Consider the following 20,864-nt stretch of genomic DNA (forward strand, 5'->3'; position numbering starts at 1 on the left):
GCTAAGTGCAACATTTGTGCATTCAGGGACAGTTTTTTAAGTCGTACTTTAAAAATGTAGACGACGGTTATTTATTTCTCTAAATACTAGGTAAAACTACATTTTTGAAAAGCAAACAGTGACGAATGCTTCTCTTGTATGAATTAAACATCTTTGAATGGAAGGCAGCTGTGGATTTCGCCGGATACATTAAAACATTTAAGATAAAATAACCTAGGTATATGCACATTACTTATTAACAGAGATTAAATTGTATTGTAAGATGTAATTTTATACTGGATAAAATAAATGGTTTGATGCATATTTTCAAACAGGCAAAATTTACGCCACCTATTCTTTGGGCAAAGCGTTAACAGGAAGCGACAGTAGGAGTCGCTATTAATCATAAAACAGATTTAGTCTTTTGAGTACAGTACACAAATTAACGACAGTGAAATTTCTGCAGAATCAGATGCACCTTACCGATAAATAGTTTTTAATTAGTAGACGCCCAATCCAATTTAAGTGGTAGAGTCACAACAAAGGAATTTGGGTTCAGTTCCTGCTAAACTTACCACTTCAAAAGGATTGGCCATCTATTTCTGTCATTTGGAGACTTTTAGTTGTTTAATGCTAGGCCAGAATGTTTCTACAAGTGAAATGGTTTACATTTCCTATTTGTTTTTATTGTATATTTGATGAAATATAAATAATTTCTTGAATAAAAATGACTCCAAATGAAATAAATCAATGCAGATGCATTTGAATGACATTTTTATTGGGTTTACCATGTGTTAGACCACAATAGATGTATCCCCTTAACCTTATTCATAGTTTATACACATTGCATAAGATCATAAAGAAGTGATGCATTTAGTGATATGAGATCATTAATCATTGATGTAACCGTCAGATCCAGGGGGAGGACCAAAAATGGACGAACCATTCTCCTCCACCTTCACAAACATGATCTGGGCTCATGCATCATGATGGTGTGTGGCTTAAACAGGGCACTTAAAAGTAGGCTACAGCTGATAAAACTTCTCCCCACAGAAACGTACGATCAAGCGCAAAGGCCTTGTTAGCATCTCGAGATTACAGAATCAGAAAAAACTCAAATTTCTTCCCCAGCAAACTTTTTTTAAATGACTCTTCTGGAACCCAGAGAGGTAAGTTTTCTGGTTGACGACAGTCGGGCGGAAATCAAGATTGTCTGTGACGCTCGAGTGGGGCGGATGGAGTGCGGTAACGTCAGTCAATGCCGTGGCTTGTGGTTTCCATGCGTGAGGGAGTGCAACACGGTACGTACGTCGGAAGGCTTCTGAATACCCGAGCGAATGTAAACACGGCCTAGCACTTGTAGAACATCCAGTCTATTCCGACCAATTAAACCATTTTGCTAATCTACTCTTATCCTTTTCATATTTTTTAATTTTCTCATTTGCTACCACTGATGGCAATAATCATGTAATCCATTTGAGTTTGTAAATTCACAGATTGGATGTCTAAGGCCGTCAATGAGTTAATTTAAGAGTACACTTATTTGCATTAAAAATGTCTTTTCTATCAATTACAATGGCAGTCAATGAGCAGATTCTTAAATCAACTCATTCCCATCAGCTCAAATGGATTGGCTATTACTATCAATAACAACAAATGAGTTAACTCACAAGTTAACCCATAACAATGCATCTCAACCCAAACAAATGAGTTAAATAAGGTAAGTCATTAACGCAAAGAAATGAGTAAACATCCGAGTCAAATCCTTCACCGCTTGCTATCGCCGTTAACGGTATCGAACGAGGAGGGGGAAAAAAGCCCTTGTGTGAGGGATCATCATGTGTGTATCTCTATCAAAAAACATGCATCCATACTTATAAAAATGTGAGTCAAGTGTACGTGTAGATAAATGGAAGTGTTGTTACCAAGTCCATATGTACAAAGTGTGCCGGTAATAAGAAAAAAAGGTTGCTTTTCCCTGACACTAAATTATCAATGTGTGCAATACACGTAAGACATTAGATTTTGGTCATTACGAGGGGAGGGCGGAAAGGCAACACCAAACAAAAAAAATATGCCAGTCAAATCTATCAAAAACTGCACATCAAATTTAAAAAAACAAAAAGTGTTCTAAATTCCAATATTTACAGTAACATTACAGACTGTTAGTAGGGTGCACAGTGTTGTTTTTTTTCCCCACTGTAGTGCTTGTAATGTGTATTTTAACTATAAATTTTCAAAATTGTTGTGTAAAAATGAAAGTATCACACGGTAGGAGGAGGAAAAAAAAATGTAACAGTCAACTTCAAAAGCAGAGTCAGCTTTGTTGTGTCAAAAAAAAAAACATGTCCAGGCATGTTTTCAATGAAAACACAACAAACTTTTTCAATCTCAATCAAAAAAATCTCGTCAATCCTGTACAAACTATGCAAAAAACAGAGGATAAGAGTCATTAAGTTTCTTAAAAATATCCAGTATAACAACTTCCACTTGAAGTTGAGTTTCTATACAGTGTACAAAACGTGCATTTTTTTTAAAGAGTTAAATATCCATGTTTTTTTTTTCCTTTTAGAATATTTACAGCAAAAGTAAATTCTCTGGATATGAACAGAGTATTTGTTCACTGTCCTTAAAAACAGTTCCAGTCCACAATTCTCCCACGCGCCAAAATACTTTGAACTCCCCAAAAGTGATTAAAAAATAAAAAAAGCAGATGTTCCCTCAAATAAAAAAACAACAAAAATAAAGTCAGTCTGGAAGGGAAGAGAATTAGGTCGATATTGCTGACACTAAGTGACTTCATGTCTTAAATTTGACTATTTAACTCAATGGTAGAAAATGAGTTAACTCACAACCTAACTTAGATTAATCAAGGCATGCATTAACTTGAATGTGAGTTAACATTTGTGAGATAACTAAACTAAACCATGACATAACCTACTAGCCCAAAAGGATTGGACTTCTACTGCAGTAAGTTAAGAAGAACCCAAAGTTACCTTACAAGATAACTAATGTCACATTGTAATGTTAAGCTTACTCAATGTGTGATTCAACTCATTAATTTTTTAGTCCTACCACCTCAAACTAATTGGACATCCATGTCAAAAGCAGAAAACCAGTTATGTCATGTTAACTTGCTTATTTTTAATCAAGAAACGGCATACTTAAGTTAAATTGGCTTCCAACTCTCCCAGTTAAAATGGAGGTTTCACGACGCAACGTAGGAGCAGAGCGTGAAATGTATGATTCACGCAAAAAAAGCAAAATTGAGTTGAGTTGGAAGACGCATTCAGTGCACGGCGCTACAGAATAATCACGTAGGAACCGTGACCTCCGACCTCGGTCGAGCGGCTTTGAAAAAGAAGCAAAAAAACGTTTGCGTTCAAATTTGGATTCACAAAAAAAAGCGCGTCTTTTGCCCGATCAAGTTGGAGGATATCAATAAGTCAATAATAGCTCGATAGATGACCCTGAGAGAATCACTGGCCGATATGATGACGACAGCCCCCTTTTTGTTTCAGTTTTTTTCCTTCAATTACTTTCAACGTCAAAAGATCTGCCCGAGTTGAGAAGTTCCAGTTCCAATGTGCAGGCACCAATTGTCAGTAAGCAGTCATATTTACATGGAGAAGTCAAAAAACAAAAAAATGGAGGGAAAAGAACAGAAACGCGCAAACGACGCTGCCGCTCGGACCTCTTCTTGTGCTCAATTAGATGATATGTTTGCATCAGAACACCTGGACAGCGCGATACTCGCTCCTTCTCACATGCGAGAACCTCGTTCTTGAAGAATCTGCAAAGAAATGGCAGTGAGCACTACGCTTTACATCTGTCAAAACAGTAGTTACTGTATTTTCTCGCAGATTGACCCTCAAAAAAGCCTTCACATCATTGACTTTAACAATTTCACTTGTAAAAAGCGGCCCCCGATTCACAATGTGAGAAAATACAGTAACTCTTTAGTCAATTGTCATCAATGGCGGCGAACAGTCAGGAACTTTTCGTTTTGTCCCCTGAAAGAGTATTGAAGCTGCTAAGGGGAAGGTAAAAATCTAGCGGATGGGGCGTCACTACGTTGAATTGTGCGCTCCTCACCAATGAGTCACAATTGTTCAACTCTAATCTGAATGGTTCATATCGTAATCCGAGTCTTCGTCGTCGCTCTGAGAGACATGCGGCGTGCACGGGAGAAGACAAGAGAGACTTTTCACAAAACAACACAATGGCACAGGAGGTGGCTGTGGAAGGGAAATGAAGGGGGGAAGAGACAGAAGGTATCCGTGGACACTATCTGCCGTCGTACCTTGGCTTTCTCGCTGGGCTCGCTGTTGGTCCCGTACGATTGATTGTGAAGCTCCTTGGACACCACGCACAGGAACTCGGCTTGATCTTCATTGCCGTAGTTATAAGAAGAGCCGATGCTGACCAGCTGGAAAGAAATCATATTTTTGATTGATAACTGACTAACATGATAGTTTCAACTATATATGGAGATATGTTGTCAAGAAAGGATAGAAAACAAAGTCAGATAAATCCCACCCCCCAAAAAACTGAAAATAGCCTGAAAAACTTCTACTTGAGGGCAATACGCTTTCCAGATCTCCAACAAAGCCAATAGACAACATTTAAGAGGTGCTAACAGAAGATGCTAGGCTTACAACTCCAAGCAATCAAGTTGGTCCATCAAAACCAAAGACTGTTTAAGTCCTACTGCACCACTGACATTCACAACTGTCACCAAGACTTACACACGGAATCCAGTCAAAAATAACCACTCTTGCATGATGTAATATTAAACTTAGCTTCCCACGACAGCTAGCTTAACATTCTCCTCTAGGCCATTTTAACTTCCAATTGTGCTAGGTTGCAACATTGCCTCGTACAACCCTATTTTTCTTTGGAAAATATTCTTGTGAACTACAAGTACCAGAAAAGGAATTTGCTAGCCTCCTGGTATGTGTCACCATCTTTGTCTCTTGTCCTTGAAAAGAAAAGCCTCCTCAACTTGGGATCAACAAAGTAAGAAAATCAAACCAAGGAGGATCCGACATCTAATAGTGTCTACTTAAACTTAGGACGACAAACAGGGTGCATGGGACCATGCAGTGACCGGCCCGTGGACGTAAACAAGTGAGACACACCTCTCCGCTGTTGTTTGGCAAAGCAGACGGGTCACCATTCACCTCCCTTGACACAATGAGTAGAAACTCTGACTGCTGGGCCCGCCCGTAACCTATACTGATAAGCTGCAACGACCAATCAGAGCACACAAGGGATGCCCGAAATCACCGCAAATTCGCGTGCTGTGGTTTTGGACCGTGTGGGCATAAGCAAGGTAGGTGAAGCGCGTGAAAAGCCTGCATCGTGACTCCGCCACTTTGTGGGAAGGCGCCTCACCTGCTCGAACTTCCAGCCGTCGGACATGGTGGACACCATCTGGGTTAGTTCTTCTTCTTGGCATTGAAGCACTCGATATACATGCTTGACTGGCACCTGTAGTGAAAAAAAGATGAGTTTAACATGTTACTACTGGAACAAAAACTTTGAATGTTTATAAAATATATATATACATATTGGCATATTATTGGGCTGTGGCTAAAATGGTGTAATGACAAAAAAAATGGAGATTTGACTTACCTGTGAGGTCTTGCAGTCCCTTTCCCTGATCTTGTCCTTAATCAGCTTTATCAATGATGTAATATTGTAAAACTCAGCTTCTTCCAGGACACCTGAAAGACAAAACACAATTTAATTCGCTACCATTCACACAGTGATATCCAAACTATTCATCCAAACTAACAGTCCATCCGCCCCACATTGATTTTAACTGACTTTTTCATCTTTATACACACTAATAACAAACACAGATACACTTAAGCTCCAATTGACATTAGTAGAAGCCCAATCCTTTTGGTCTGGGAGAGTGAGGCAGCTGCCAACCCTCCCAGTCCAAGTGGATAGGACATCTAGTGCCGTCATACACCAAAACACAATCACGCCGTGAGCCGTTACCTTCTTCTGCTAAATCCCGGTTGAGCACCAGTTTGCCATGCCTCAAATAGTTCAGGACGGGCCCAAAGTAAGTCGGGTCTCTGTCAATGAGATAGGCACCAGTTTCATCCTGAAAGACAGAAACAATAGTCATGAAGTTTTGACCGAAAAACTCACCAAGAAGTTTAACCGTAACCTTGTCTTTTTGAGAAAACAATTCTCCGATTCCCACCGGCCTTGGATTTGATCCCAATTCCTTCGCCACCCTTGGGTGTTCCCCTATTTCTGTAAGTATCGTGATTAGGCCGGCGTCGTCTCACGGGGTGGAGAGGGGCCGCGAACAATTAGAGCGGAAACGGATTGGGGAGAGCGGTCCGAATCCTCCGAGGGAGTTGAGAGGAAAAAGCGCTGAGGTTCACTTGCGGCAATTAGCCCGTTAGCCTGTCCTGACACGGAACTTTAAAAATATACTGAGGGAGCCCAAAAGAGTTCTATTTTTGTGCAGTGCTAATATTTAGGGTCTGCAGAGATCTAGTCAGAGAATCTTCCACATATGGAGAAAGATGTTAAATGGAAATAAGTGGGAGGGCTGCTAGTGATCATCCACTTCCAGTGTAAAAGCATGATTTGCCTTGGCCCGAATATAAGACGACCCCCTCTTTTTCAAAACTATCATCCTAATACATGAACATTTAAATATATCAACTAAAGTGCAATCACATTTATATATGAATGGCTTGTTTTTTTAAATGTAAATTCACCAATCAGCTGCGATAAAACAACAAAATTGCAATAACTGCATTGACCAAAGCGTTCAGCATTCGTTTTAAAGATATTTAGTGTTGTGAATGGTAATGTTTAAACCCCGAATGTAAGACGAGCAACACATTTTCAGTCATATTTCAATGCAAAACAACATCTTATATTCAGAGCCATATGAAAAAAAATGTTTTTTCTTCTTCCCCAAAGCGTGTCAATACCCAACAAGCAGGAATTAGGTCAGTTTGGCGCAGGTCAGCTATATTACGTGATTTCCTTTGCCATCGAGAGAGAGCGTAGCTTCTCACGTGTCGAGCGCATGACACGCACCATCTGGAGACATGCATGTCAACCCTCAACTTAACATGATGTCACGTTGCACAATTAACACCATCAAAAGGAAGCCTTTATACGCCAGCGCCTGGGGAATACGCGGAAAAAAAACGCATTAGGGAGGGGGAGAAAGGAAGGCCGCGTTTGAAGGATGTTGCGGCAGTCACGTGAGCGTGGCTACTTAGCCCAGCGCCAGTCGGATCCTTGTAGCGTCGAGGTGGTAATGGCGGCAGTCTTTTGAATAATAGACATCCCACATCAGGGAGGGCTTGTAATGGCTGGCTTATATTTTGCTAACTCTGCTTGAAATGCTGATTCAAAAACGTCGCTGTTGGTCAGGGAGTTTCGTGTTGTCAAAAAAATGTCTTGAAATCAAGTTGCATTGCAAAATCCGGTCCACTGCAATTAATATTCAATTCAATACTCTAATTGGATGTCAAATAGGGCCAGCAAAATATTATCCTATAGGACGCAATTGGCCCCCGAGCTGTATGTTTGAAACCCCTGTTATATGAATATAATAGAACCATGAACAAATAAATCATTACTGCAGAATTTGTTTTTAAATGGCCAATTGTCTAATAACAGAAAAAAATGTGCTCCGCGGCATTGTACAAGTAAAAATCCCCTGTTAGCTTAGAACGGTTTTGGATGCGTGCAGAAAAGCTCAACTGGCAAATGAAGAAGTTAAAATAAAAAATGTTTTGTGATGGCACACCTGAAATATTTATGCAGCTCTTGGGCACGAGCTAAGTGGAGTTGGATAAAAAGGATCTCGGGGATGTGTTGGCAGGGACGGATGACGTTCCTGGTCCATTGACGTTGACTTGGATTTGACAACTTTTTACAGTGTGGTACATGTTAGCGGAGGACATAGTTTTTGTCCCAGATCAGTTATGTATAGAAAACTATAGGGCGCCAGCAAGTTAATAAAAGCGCACTAGTGGTTCCGAGCGGGCACGTGCGAGCACTTTCTCCCCCGGTCTAACCCCACGTGCAAAACAGACTCAAGTCAACAGCATGAATAATGCAAGTTTTCAAGAGTAGCGCGGAAGCCCGTCAGCATAGATGACTGGGAAATGAAGCTCTCATCTTTGCTGAAACACAAACACAAGGCTGCATTTACTCCAGGTGGGGGGGGGGGGGGACTGGTTCTGTCACCCCCATTGAAGCTATGCGAAGTAATCGAACCATTGCGAGTTATGTCAAACTGTAAACTGTGACTTACCTTAAGTTTTTTCACGTTGAATTGCATTAAGACGTCAAAAATAAATTCCTATTCTGTCAACTAGAGCTGATACCAATTAGTTTTTTTTAACTTTTTAAAATTTAAAATATAGTACACAAATTAAAATACATTGAATATTTAGTGTATTTCCTCCCCCATAACACTTTTTTAAAAAAATAGTTAGGCTGGTAATACGACTTATGAAAATTCCATTTGGCCTCTCTTCAATACACAATTGCCTCTTCCATTTCAGCTAGCATCAAGAAAATGTAAAAAAAAACTCTGACCTTTCAGTAAAAAAAGAGCAGCAAAAATTCACAGTGGGTCACATTATAGAACAGAGTGTCTGTGTTCCTCCCCCCCTCCTAAGGGGTGCCCCATTGGCCCCGTGGCGAGCGGCCGGTGGCAAGGCGCCCGCCGTAACCATAAAAACCCTCCTCTCTCTCCCTGAATGGCCTCCACATGCTCCACGAGCAGGAGGGGGTGGGGGAGCGGGGTGTGTATGAGCTGTATGTTTGCGCATCTGCCGGTTTAAACAGCGAACGGTCTGTGGGCCTCCTGGCCCGGCCGGTCCAGCCTGGCAACTTGCAAACAATGAGTTAGTGTGCCTGACACACTTGCATATATACACCCTTTAACCCTTTACTGGGCAAGTGCTTATTTTAAGATCATTTAAAAAATAAATAACTTGGCAGCCCATTAGTGCATCAACCTCACAGCTCTGGGGTCCGGGGTTCAAGTCCAGGTTGGTTCACCTGTGTGGAGGTTGCATGTTTTCCCCGGGCCTGCGTGGGTTTCCTCCGGGTACTCCGGTTTTCTCCCACATTCCAAAAACATGCATGGTAGGCTGATTGGACACTCTAAAATGCACCTAGGTATGTAAGTGTGCATAGTTGTCCATCTCTTCAGCTGGCCACCGATTGAGGGTGTCCCCGCCTCTGGCCCAGAGACAGTTGGGATTGGCTCCAGCACCCCCACGACCCTAATGAGGATAAAACGATTCATAAAATGAGAATACGAGTTGAGATAACATACATAAACAATCACCAGAACGGATTAGAACCCCAGTCAGTGCAAATCAGTGACTCCACCAAGGGGTTAATGCCTCTATTATGGTTTGTTTTCATAATCTGGCCCAGTTTGGTCCCCGGCTCGGCTCATATCGTATTTGAATGCAAATATTTTAATGTTGTAATAATCGGCTTGCTTTTTGGGCGGATAAAGCTTCAATGAGTTGCGACTGGTGTCAATCCGCTGTCTTAAGTGCGTGTTAGAGGAACCCCCAGCCATTACTGTCGCTCTCCTGAGTGCTGCCCGATTTAGGAGAGTGCTCGTAGCTCGCCACTCGCTACGCCAAAGGTTATTAGCGGATGCTGGTGTTTCCTAAATGATGTGGAGTGCTTGGAAAAGACACGCTCGCCAGATGTAACATGAGAAAGATGGAGTGGAGTCCATCCTGTGTAATATTTGATTGACAGCTGAGAGGGAAAAAGGGAGAGATGGATTTTTTTTCCTTTTTAAATACTTTTTTTTAAAAGGGGGAAAACAGTAAATATTCTATGGACCCGGATTTTTCACATTTGAGCATAAAACTAAATTTTACAAATGTACATTACTTTTAAGAGGCAGACAATAAGACAGGTGGACGGGATCTGGCCCCCGGGCTGCGGGTTTGACACCAGTGACCAAAAAAGGCTTCTGTTGGAAAACGGCCATCATTTTGAACTTGGAAGAAATTTTTGTTCCCCACCCTAAAAAAACTCACAAAGTATCATCTATCGTGAACACACAGCTCTAAAACATGTCAGTTAATTTTAGTTTTTCAAGGGAATAAAGTCCTGAAACTTCTCAAACATTGTATGTGGCAAAGGGAAAACTATACAAAGAAATTTCAAATAAGGTCGAGTAAAAACGCACCCAAACACACTTCAAGCAAACTAAATCAATATTAAATTGTCTTAAGAGGGTCAAACATTTTTTTATGAACACAATTAAAGCGTTTTAATGGCAATTTTCTTGTTTCAGTCGAACCAGTGTAAAGTAATGCAACGGCCTCGATGAGAGAAAGTTTTCTTTTGGATATTTTGGCCATAAACACACATCTAAGGAAATTCGTATTAAATGACGTGGTTCGTTTTCACCTAAAATGAAACCTAAAACTACGCACCATTTAAAAACGGGCTTTTAAAAAAAGTACATGTGAAATAAACGCGCGTTTCATAGGGCGACTGGAGGAATCTAGCTAACCTTTATGCTAATGCTAGCGTAAGCTTTGAGCAAGGAGGCTCGAGTTTAGGTTGTGTTTATCATTTAAAAATCCTAAACCTTCAAGTTAAAAATTTGTCAACAATACAGTAAGAGTAACTATGGATTTTGCCCACGATAAAAATAAAATGCTTCGTATCCCCCCTCAAAAAAAAAGTGCTAACTAGCTTAGCGCTTACCTTGTCGGAATCAAGCTCCGGATCCGCTTGACTCAGCCTGTAAAGAAACGATTTCGGATCTCGACATAAGGTCTGTCTAGTTGTCAAAAAATAGGTCCCGCCGACATTCAAGCGAATCCATTTCGAAGAGCCCGAACCGGGCGTGGGGCTCCTCTCCGCCGAAGAATGGCTCAAACACCGGCGTTGAAGAGAGCCGCTGCTTTCCGAGTTGTCTGCCATCCCTGGCCCCGACTCCTAGTCGTCTCTCCTCGGCTCGCCTAGGCTTGTTTCCTCCTCCGTCGCCGTCCGCCTTTCCTCGGAGGCTCACGGGAAATCTCACGAGCTGCAGCCGCTCGGCTTCCACTACTCCCGGCCTGGCCACTCCCACTAATAACCCATCCCCGTCTCCGCCCCGAACGCAGGCTTGCGTGCATGATTCCACGCGAGACGCTTCGCTTCTTTAAACGCGGTTTCTGTCACGGGGGGAAAGGCAAGAACCAAGAGGGAAAGACACTCTTAATTCAATTAACTCGTTCACTGCCATTACTGGAGATCGGTGTCAAATCCCAATTGGTTTGGTTGCCAACCTCTCCTTAATAGATTGGACGTCCATCACAGTCAATGGCAGCGAATGAGGTAGCTCATTTACCCATAAGTTAATTGAATGGAAAGCTTTGATTGCCATTATACAAGTAGAATATTTAAAGCTTCACCACAAAGTGCACAAATGACAACAATGAATAATAAATACATAACCATTTCAGCCTTACCAGTTCAAATGGATTTTTACATCAATTTTGGTAACTGACAATAAATAAATGAACTAACCAGCTAATTTCTTCACTCCCAGTTAACATTGGATGACACATAAACCTCACCCAGTTAAAGCAAATGAGTTAATTCACCCCTTACAAACTCCTTCCCTGAAGAACACCAAATGAAATATTGGGCAGGCACAATTTGTCCAAAGTGGCAAAAGACGCACGAGACAAACTGGTGGGCTGATTACTTTATTTACATGCTGCAGGATGTGAAAAGCCATCGCCAGTGAACCGCCGGCCGGCAGCCATTGTTTCAAGGGTGTCCCGACCAACCGTGACTTAACAGAAGACAGAAGGCCTTTCTCTCTTGGTTTTTTGTTGTTTGTTTGTTTTTTTTAGCCTAAATTCCCTACATGCTTTACTTACTGGACTACCAAGCATTAAGTGGAAAAGTCGTCATTCAACACCTATTGACCTAACGCACAAATAATCAGAGAGAGAATGAACAAATTTGTTAAATTATCATCGGAATATGATGAAATCACTGAGCAAATAGAAAATGTATGATATAGTAAGAAAAAAGCTGTAAAATATTATAGTTTACAATAATTATTCACATTCAAAGGCTTTACATCTCAAAACATACACAACATGGCCCCTGAACATGACTTCAATCCAAATATGATTCATATATTAGAATTTAAATAACACAGAATGAACTAGAGCCTGAACAATAGCGCTCTAATAACCTTATACAAGAATAAAAATACAAAAACTGTCTCCTAATATCATTGCATTACTTGCTTCAGATTTTTCATAATACATCTGTACATCACAGTTCTCGTCGGGTTACGAGGGCCACGGGTCGAGGGGGCTCCGTACGCCCCTTTTTGATTTTGACGAGTTCTCCGCGCTTTTGGAGCGTTTCCTCCGCTTTTTTCGAGACGGATACAGCAATTTCATCGCTTAGTATTTGGATCAGATAAGGATATCGCCACGCCCGGACTGAGCCGAGGCAAGTGGGACGGGTTTTTGAGAAGGAACTGAAGGGATCAGAATTCTCAGACTATAAGTCGCACTTTTTTTGTTACATTGAAGGAATCACGGTGCATGTTAGCTGCCATTGATTGCAATAGTCGTCCAATCCGTTTTGACTGGGAGAGGCTGGCGGCCTCCCAGTAGAATATGGATGGGATGTCTGGTGCCGTCAATGACAAGCAATTACTTGATTTTTGCTTATCCTGTTTGAACAGATTACCCCAAGTTGAGTGTTTTAAGTTGTAATACACCATTGTTACTGTGTTCTCAATGTAAAAACAGTCCGTCATGGACCATTTTTACAACTCAGTGCAGTGCTAGTAATCATTTAACTCATTGATGGCGACAATAGTGCAATCAAAAAAAAATCTCAGGCCTCAAAATTCAACTTATATTCCAAATGACTTCCTTCTATGTTGCGCCTTTGGCTTTGACTGGTGCGACTTATAGTCCGAAAACTATATTAATCTGTGTATAAAAAAAAAAAATCAAAAGTCTTAACTCCATTTTACCTCTACAGTGGGCATTTAAGTAGGCGATTTCCAAACCTGCGATTGCTTCAACAAAACAATCATCGTACATAATATAAAACCCGCTGAGGATTTTCCGGTCAGCAAGTAGGATTTTTCGTATTTCGATAGGATGAGTTGTGGATGATCCATCCCTAAAAAAAAATAATAATAATAAAATAATAAAAACTGAAAAAAAAAGAATTCACATCACAAAGAAATAGCAAAGTGAACAAAAACAGAACAGCCAGTAACATTTGCGATGGTTGCCGATGCAGTCACCAAAAAAATACCCACCTTTTTATAAAACTACCTTAATATCACCAGTGCCCTACAGGAGAGAGAGAGAGAGAGAGAGGAACGAAGAACTGCGCTACACGACTGGCCATGCAGGAAAAATGTAAGCGATTTTTCGGAAGTACGAGCTAGCTAGTGGCATGTTTAAACCGCCTCGTCGGCAAACGGCTTCCGCCCGCTGGGATTCTGATTGGACCGCCATCAGCAAGTACCACTCGGTTTCAGAAAACAAATACTGTGGAAATACACGGGCTTCTTACAAAAATACATTTGAGTTTGGTAAATGCGCGAGACGGAATCAAGTGTACAGCTATATGCACTAGACGAGGAGGCGCTGTCTACACTTTGCACGGAGGACGCGGGTTCGGTTAGACTCTCGGATTCACGTAAATCGATATTTTTTTTGTGTTTTTTTATGTTGCCTTATGCAGAGCAGGAAGCCAGTCCTCGGATTGAATCGGGTGGAGAAATGTACAAAAGAAAGCGGATGTGCTCGGTGGCGAAATTGCAATGGAAGCCTCGTGCGGAGCACAAAGAACAAGCAAAGCAACCCTGAATCCCAAGTTGGAGACCTGGAGACTGACCCCCCTCCCCCCCCATGATTCTACTCAGTAAAACAAACGAGGTCTAGATGCCAGCGTCTTGAGTTTGTTTACACTGCGGTGATGAAGGGCACTAAAGAGGGTGTTACTCTGCTCAGTGATTGGCCACGGGAGGATACGGGAGGAGCTCCTATAGGCCGGGGTTTTGGTGTCTTTGATAGATCTTTCGCCACACCTCCTGGATCTTCTTGCACCATCTGTCGGCATTTCCGCTAGGGTCCATCAAATAGTATGTTCGGTTAGGCTGGAATGAAAGCGGGAAACGGAAACACTGGGTTATTATACTTGTACTTGTACATCTACTTCTTCCTCGTTTTCCACAAAAAAAAAGTCATTTCTGTAGTCCTAAATGAAAGATCGAGAGATACAAAAGTCGGATAATACCGATTTTTCTTCTTAATAATAACATCGAGTTTTGCATGACCGGACATTTGGTCGATGGTCAAATGTACTTAGATATTAAACAGTACTTAGATATTAAACAGTAATTAGATATTAAAAAGTACTTAGACATTAAGCAGTACTTAGATGTTAAAAAGTACTTAGATATCAAACAGTACTTAGATATTAAAAAGTACATAGATATTAAAAAGTACATAGATATTAAAAAGTACATAGATATTAAACAGTACATAGATATTAAACAGTACTTCGATATTAAAAAGTACTTCGATATTAAAAAGTACTTCGATATTAAAAAGTACTTCGATATTAAAAAGTACTTCGATATTAAAAAGTACTTTGATATTAAAAAGTACTTCGATATTAAAAAGTACTTCGATATTAAAAAGTACTTCGATATTAAAAAGTACTTCGATATTAAAAAGTACTTCGATATTAAAAAGTACTTCGATATTAAAAAGTACTTCGATATTAAAAAGTACTTCGATATTAAAAAGTACATAGATATTAAACAGTACTTAGATATTAAAAAGTACTTAGATATTAAAAAGTACTTAGATATTAAACAGTACTTAGATATTAAACTCTCTCACTAATAAAAATTTTAAGAGCTGGTTTCAACAGTAAACCATTTGACCGGCGACCAAACGTCCGAGCACCGAGTTTTGTGGTAGCTGTCAATTAAACCACAGGGCAAAAATGTCCACCAACTGTAAATGACTTCTTTTTAGAAGCTAGTGATAGCAAGAGAGCATTTTAAATTGTGTAAAAATATACCGACAGCCCCGAGCTAGCGTTACAGATGATAGCGACCGGTATTGGATGTCGTGAGAATTCGTAATGGGATGTTTTAGTTGTGTATACCGTGTGAACAAAGAAGGTTTTGAAGTTCTTGGCCTCAGGGCGTAATTCTAGCGACCAAGGGATTTCTCCTTTCAGGACCTTGTTGACAGGATCCACATAGTACAGGTGTGGTCCTTCAGTGAGGAGCAGCTGTCTCCGTCGGGCAAACAGACCCTGAAACAGAACACACGTTAAGTCACCGTGCTGGAAATGCAACCATTTTTTTTTTTTAGATGTTCTTACCTTTCGTTTGTCCACTGGACCCATTTTCAAAATCAGGTTGTTTTCCACAAATTGGTGCCTGTTTGACAAGTAAAATGAGTGACACTAGATACTAGCCTTGGTTGGCGTTGCAAAATGGGATAGCGGTGAGGCTTACCACGGATTTCCAGAGGTCTGTTTATTCAGCAGCAGGAACTTCTCCTCGTCGGTGAACAGCAAGTCCAGTTCGAAAGAGTTGTTGTCCAGATCGTGGATGTACTGCTCGATGTTGCTGCTGGACCGTTGCGGCGGCGTCGACTCGTGCGGCGAAAGGGAGTGTGACGAGCTGGACTGGGCCACCTGCATGTTGCTGAACTGGCTCAGGAGGTCGTCGTACTGCGTGGAACAATTAGGGGGTTTGGTTAAGGAACAATTAGGGCTGCCACGATTAATGGATTATGAAATGAGTTGATTCAATTTAGTTGATATTTAAAAGATAATATGTGGTCAGTTGACTGGCAAAAAAATTGTTTGTGGCAGCCCCAATGAAACAACTATGACAAAAAATAGGCTTAATCCTACATTTCCGTAGCAGTCCTCGTCATCTTCCGACATGGCGGGAAGGTAAGGGGTGAGTTTTGGGGGTGTCTGAATGTGCAGGTCGCTCCACGATATGTTATCGAAGAAGGGGTGTTGTTTTAAAGGATTGTAGCCACCCATTTCTTCACACCCGATTCGATTTGAGGGGTCCAGTGACTGTAAACAAAGAATAGTTGCACTTCAAATTTAGGCTGGAAACGTCTACTAAGGTTTTTTTTGTTATGTTACAAAATACTTTTTTTTCACCAAAACCAATGAACACTAATTGCTAATATATTATTAACAGAAATGCATAAAAGTACACAAAATGGCATATGGACAAAAGATGTCCAATCACTTACCAAAAGCAGTTTGACAAGATCCTTGGCTCTGGGGAAGAATTTCTCCGGAAATTCATACTCCAGCTTTATTATCTTCTGGAATATTAAGTACTCATTTCTGTGGGGAGAAAAAAAACAATCAAATGAAAAGTCAAAAAATACATTAAAACCAACAATGGCAACAAAAGAACCAGTGTAACTTACCCAGCTCTGAATGGTGGTAAACCAGCCACCAATTGGTAGATAATACATCCTAATGCCCAAAGGTCAGAGCTGGAAAAAACAGGAAAATGAGGCAAAATACATATTATTGTAATATAATTAATAGACAACTATTAAATGAGGGTCACCTTTTGCAGGCTGATTTCTCTGTTAACAACTCTGGAGAAACATACTGTGCTGTTCCTACAAAAGAGTTAGCTCTCGCTGTGGAAAAAGGAATAAAAAGGTAACTTTTAAGACATGCCACCCTGGAAAAAATAGTACTGCATCATCTGGACAATAAGCCTGGCATGCTACTAGCTAACATTAGCCTCAATTTTGCCCCCCATAAAGCTAAAAAGTCAAGGTTAAGTGGATTTTATCTGGCTATTTTCTGTAAATTTTGTATCTTGAGATTTTTTATTGAACAAATCTGTCTCGCATTGTTTTAAAATTTAATTTAATTTGGATGCTATGGTTTACAGACCAAAAATTATGCTAATGTACCTTGCTTACTGTCCGATGACAATTGTTTCGCCGTCCCGAAATCTGTAATCTGGATGTGCATCTCTTCGCTCAAAAGAATATTCTCTGGTTTCAGATCTCTGAAATAAAGCAAACTTGGTTAAAACTCCAATAACAATATAAAGAAAGGCCAAAAAAAAACCTTCTACTTACCTATGGATAATTCCCTTATTGTGCAAATATTCTAGAGCGCTAACAATTTCTGCCGAATAGAATCTAGTACAGGTCTCATCAAAGGACCCAATTTTACGAATGTATTTTAGGAGTTCCCCATTTTTTGCGTAGCTGAGACCAAAATCTGATATCAATATGTTAAGGAAGAAGAAGTATTAAGGATAAAATTGCACAGTCATGGCCACCCTGACAGGATACACAACTTCTCGTCGTCTTGAAATGTGAAGAAGAGCTTGACGAAGAACGGATGCTCGAGATTGGACATCAAATCCCTTTCTCGTTTCACATACTGGGCTTTGTTCTGCTTCATGATGTGCCGCTTCTCCAATATTTTAACTGAAAAACACAAAGACAATCCACCACACTTGAGTCACTTTGAGTCATTGGCTAAATTGTACCCGCATTTGGTGCTTTAACTTACTTGCATATTCTTTGCCGGTTACCTGCTCTCTTGCCAGGACAACCTTGAAGAGGGAGAAAAAAAATGGAGATGATTCATTGGAGAGTGCTAATCGGAGGAATGCTCGCATGTAGCGACAACAGCTCAGACATAAATTACCTAAAATGAAGGAGGAATGCGTTATATGTAAGTTACAAGTGTCATACTTGGGTCACACTGGCCATGTATGGCAAGCCAAATTGTTTTAAATTTCAGATTTTCACAAATTGAGAAAAATAAAAAATACTAATATAAACATACAAATAAAATTTCTGCAATCCTCAATAGAAGACTACTATTATTACTACTTTAAAAAATAATTGTCTGTAGTCGTTTAAGTTCAAGGACTACAAAGGTCAAAGAAACCAAAATGGGAAAAATATCAAATAATAAATCATACAGAAAAAATATGTCCTAAATGAAATAAAAACATGAAAATAAAAATGAATAAATAACATTCCTGCTATCCTCAATAAAAGACTACTATTATTACTACTTTACTCTAAACATAATTGTTTTCCTCATATTTCAAATGAAAACTAAATATTAAATGTAAAGAAAACATTTGTTTTCTACTTTTTTAAATAAAGAAACAACTAAAAATATTTGTTTTTCATTCAATGTCTGTCATGGACAACAACAGATGTCCAATTCATTTTTAAAAACTGGTAGCACTGGCTTTGATTGACCATAATGACTTTGAGTTTCAGAATGGATTGGACATCTAGCACTGTCATTGGCAGCCAATGAATTGAGAGGCTAAAAAAAATAATAATCAAAACATCCTTTTTAAATATGATTTTGATGTATACCGTCGAGAAGGAGCCCTCTCCCAGAATTTTTCCGAACTTGAAGTCCTCTGGTTTCTTCTTGCGCGGCTGAGGCGCCTGCGCCACCTTCTGGGCGCGGAAGCTGGAGCCCTGGCCGCCGGCGGACGTTCCCACAGCGCGGGTCTCCGAGGGCGAGCCCTCCATGCCGGGACAGTGGCTGCTGCTCAAGTCGGGATGGTTCCTTACCATTGATGGATGCGAGCGGGAACAAATAACAACGCTGGGCTGAATGGGCACGACATCATACTGGAAACAGAGGTCAGAACAACACTTCAGTCAGTGGAATACCAACTTTACACAGTGGTACCTTGAAATTTATGACCACAGTAGATTGGACTTTGCTGAGCAATAAGCCACAGTCCTATTCTTTAGAAAATAATTCTGACTCAATCTCACAATCATACCTAGGGGCAATTTAAAGTCTTCCACCAAACCTATACTTCATGTTTTGGTGATGTGGGAGTACCCAGAAAAAAACCCACACAAGCCCAGAGACAACAAGCAAGCTTTTTCCGAACTGTGTGTAAACACTTGTTCACCTGGGAGCTTATTTAAAACTTTTTTTTAAAATTTAAGTGTATGGTATCTCTTTTTTTCTTTTTTTAAAAGCTGAAATATTGCTGTTTTTTGGCAGCTGCTCGATTTATGAGTAAAAACACCGGTCACAGGATGAATGAAACTCCCAAGTACTGCAGTTAACACAATTTAAAGTGAGGCCATTTGAGGGGCAAAGTCTATAAAAAGATAAGGACGTAACCACAAGAGGAAATCCTTCTGAGCTGTCTAAACTTCCCCGTTTCAACTTTTTGAAAAGTTCAACGTGAACCCCTGTATACAAATAGTACAAGAAAAGACACAACCATAATTCTCAAGTAAGCTTTCAGAACTTACAGAACCTGCAGTGAGTCAAGTAGTGTCAGTAAGAGTTGTTTTTCACAGAGGATAAAGAATACACGCCTACTTGTGCTGTTTCAGAGTAGAACTATCCATTGTTAATAGGTTCTCCCACAACGCAGACCCTATTTGTTAGCCTGTCATTGTCCTTTTCTCTTATATGCTCATTTCGATTGAAAACATCAACAGGAAGTGGCTTTTAAAACATTTAGACCTTTTACTTCCTGTATTTTAATGTTGTGATGACGGCTTTTGGAGAGTAGCCAAGCATTTTATGTTGTTTGTTCGTTCACGGGGCATAAAGTTTGAGGACCAAACCCAACCTTGGTCATTATTTCACACCTCGACACAACAAACAGGGAGGTTGTAAATTCCAGGGCGTCGTTTGGTGCTTGCAAGGACAATAACACACGCATCGCCGTTTACAACTCGCGTTACGTTTCCTTTTATCTCATTCACAACCAAGGTGTGGCCGTTTAGCTGCTTTTCATCCACAAAGACGGACCAAACAGAACCACCATTCTTTGACTAACTTCCCTATGGTCCACCGTTTATGTTGGCACATTATTTCCAGATATCAATAACCCACGTATGGACTAAATCCGGCTGCATTGGGGCCTGTGTGAACTTTCTCGGGCTACCTTGACAAGCCGCACTCAAGTGTGTTTCAAACATACAACTGACCCCTAAAGAAGTTTTCTGAAGGACATTTAAAAAAAACATTTATTCCATTAATCTACTTGTCAAGTGATACTTAACGAGCACAACAGTACCATGACAGCCAGAGTTAACATTGAAAGCGCCAAGCCGCTTAGCTTAGCATTAGCTAAAGCAGACTGAGTGAAACTGTACAATTTTCCGCAACTTGTTGTTTAGTGTATTTTAACAAAAACACTAGAGTGAAGCACGGCTATATGTTGAATGACGTGGTCATATAGGGACGAATGTCAGTCAATTTCGGTGAGCTAGCCCGGCTATATTAGCAGTGCGGTGTTCGGTGCTAGCTTCGCGGCTAGCTAGCCGCCGCTCTTCCGACGAAGGCCCGAGTGAACTATTTGTTGTCAAACAAGCGCCACACGGCACATTTGCCCCGCCGGCTTCGTCGTATGCTCAGTGTGTAAGTGGCGAGACTCACCAGCTGACTTGTAGCTCTTGCCATGGGAGTTTTCCGCGAGTATTTATTTGGAATAAAATAATTAGAGATGCTCCGGTAATGGCTGCCTCTTCGCCTTCATTTTCGAGCTGTGACGTCGTTCCACAACAATGTTACCGCAGGACAGCAGAGTCCTGCTGTGTCCGCCCCCTCGCCACATTTACAGTAAAAAAAAACTCAACTTTTTTTTTCTCACTGGAAAAGATCTGTCAGACGAAAGAAAATCTAGTTTCAAACGAAATATAGAACATTACATGGTTACACAAGTCTTTTTAATGCCACTGCCAGGTAGTCGGAACGAAATGCTGCGTTCAATGACCACTATTTACAATTAAAAAACCCAGGTGACGCTGTGGGAAAAA

At 40.5% G+C, this 20,864-nt stretch overlaps 2 protein-coding genes across 3 annotated transcripts; both read right to left on the reverse strand.

Annotated features, from left to right (window-relative positions):
- Window positions 1-736: 736 nt before the first annotated feature.
- Window positions 737-11,127, reverse strand: kctd5b (potassium channel tetramerization domain containing 5b). 2 transcript variants are annotated; one of them, XM_077739124.1, is made up of 7 exons: window positions 10,735-11,127; window positions 5,992-6,100; window positions 5,617-5,708; window positions 5,377-5,472; window positions 5,121-5,225; window positions 4,283-4,408; window positions 737-3,772 (listed from the first exon to the last, which is right to left on the reverse strand). In XM_077739124.1, the coding sequence occupies exons 1-7, from the start codon at window positions 10,951-10,953 to the stop codon at window positions 3,743-3,745; spliced, it is 777 nt and encodes a 258-aa protein (XP_077595250.1). In that variant the 5' UTR covers window positions 10,954-11,127; the 3' UTR covers window positions 737-3,742. The 2 variants fall into 2 exon arrangements, with proteins under 2 accessions (XP_077595250.1, XP_077595252.1); XM_077739126.1 differs by lacking the exon at window positions 5,121-5,225 and having other exon boundaries at window positions 10,735-11,122.
- Window positions 11,128-11,707: 580 nt separating this feature from the next.
- Window positions 11,708-20,765, reverse strand: pdpk1b (3-phosphoinositide dependent protein kinase 1b). Its single transcript, XM_077739653.1, has 14 exons — window positions 20,485-20,765; window positions 18,438-18,701; window positions 17,608-17,650; window positions 17,385-17,522; window positions 17,166-17,310; window positions 16,995-17,092; window positions 16,637-16,712; window positions 16,491-16,559; window positions 16,308-16,404; window positions 15,949-16,122; window positions 15,545-15,762; window positions 15,409-15,466; window positions 15,187-15,339; window positions 11,708-14,164 (listed from the first exon to the last, which is right to left on the reverse strand). The coding sequence occupies exons 1-14, from the start codon at window positions 20,506-20,508 to the stop codon at window positions 14,051-14,053; spliced, it is 1,671 nt and encodes a 556-aa protein (XP_077595779.1). The 5' UTR covers window positions 20,509-20,765; the 3' UTR covers window positions 11,708-14,050.
- Between the last annotated feature and the right edge of the window lie 99 nt (window positions 20,766-20,864).

This window comes from Stigmatopora nigra, chromosome 18, assembly GCF_051989575.1.
Source record: "Stigmatopora nigra isolate UIUO_SnigA chromosome 18, RoL_Snig_1.1, whole genome shotgun sequence".
Lineage (NCBI taxonomy): Eukaryota > Metazoa > Chordata > Actinopteri > Syngnathiformes > Syngnathidae > Stigmatopora > Stigmatopora nigra.

What these genes read in the sequence shown, in the direction of transcription:
- kctd5b (XM_077739124.1), bottom strand. Translation starts at nt 10,953, where the DNA reads ATGGCAGACAACTCGGAAAGCAGCGGCTCTCTTCAACGCCGGTGTTTG. An exon ending in TGCCAAACAACAGCGGAGAG is followed by an intron (nt 4,409 to 5,120) that starts GTGTGTCTCACT and finishes ATTTCTTTCCAG; the next exon opens with CTGGTCAGCATCGGCTCTTC. An exon ending in AGCCCAGCGAGAAAGCCAAG is followed by an intron (nt 3,773 to 4,282) that starts GTACGACGGCAG and finishes ATTTCTTTGCAG; the next exon opens with ATTCTTCAAGAACGAGGTTC.
- pdpk1b (XM_077739653.1), bottom strand. Translation starts at nt 20,508, where the DNA reads ATGGCAAGAGCTACAAGTCAGCTG. An exon ending in AATAAGGGAATTATCCATAG is followed by an intron (nt 17,093 to 17,165) that starts GTAAGTAGAAGG and finishes GCTTTATTTCAG; the next exon opens with AGATCTGAAACCAGAGAATA. An exon ending in ACGAGGACTGCTACGGAAAT is followed by an intron (nt 15,763 to 15,948) that starts GTAGGATTAAGC and finishes TGTTCCACGCAG; the next exon opens with TACGACGACCTCCTGAGCCA.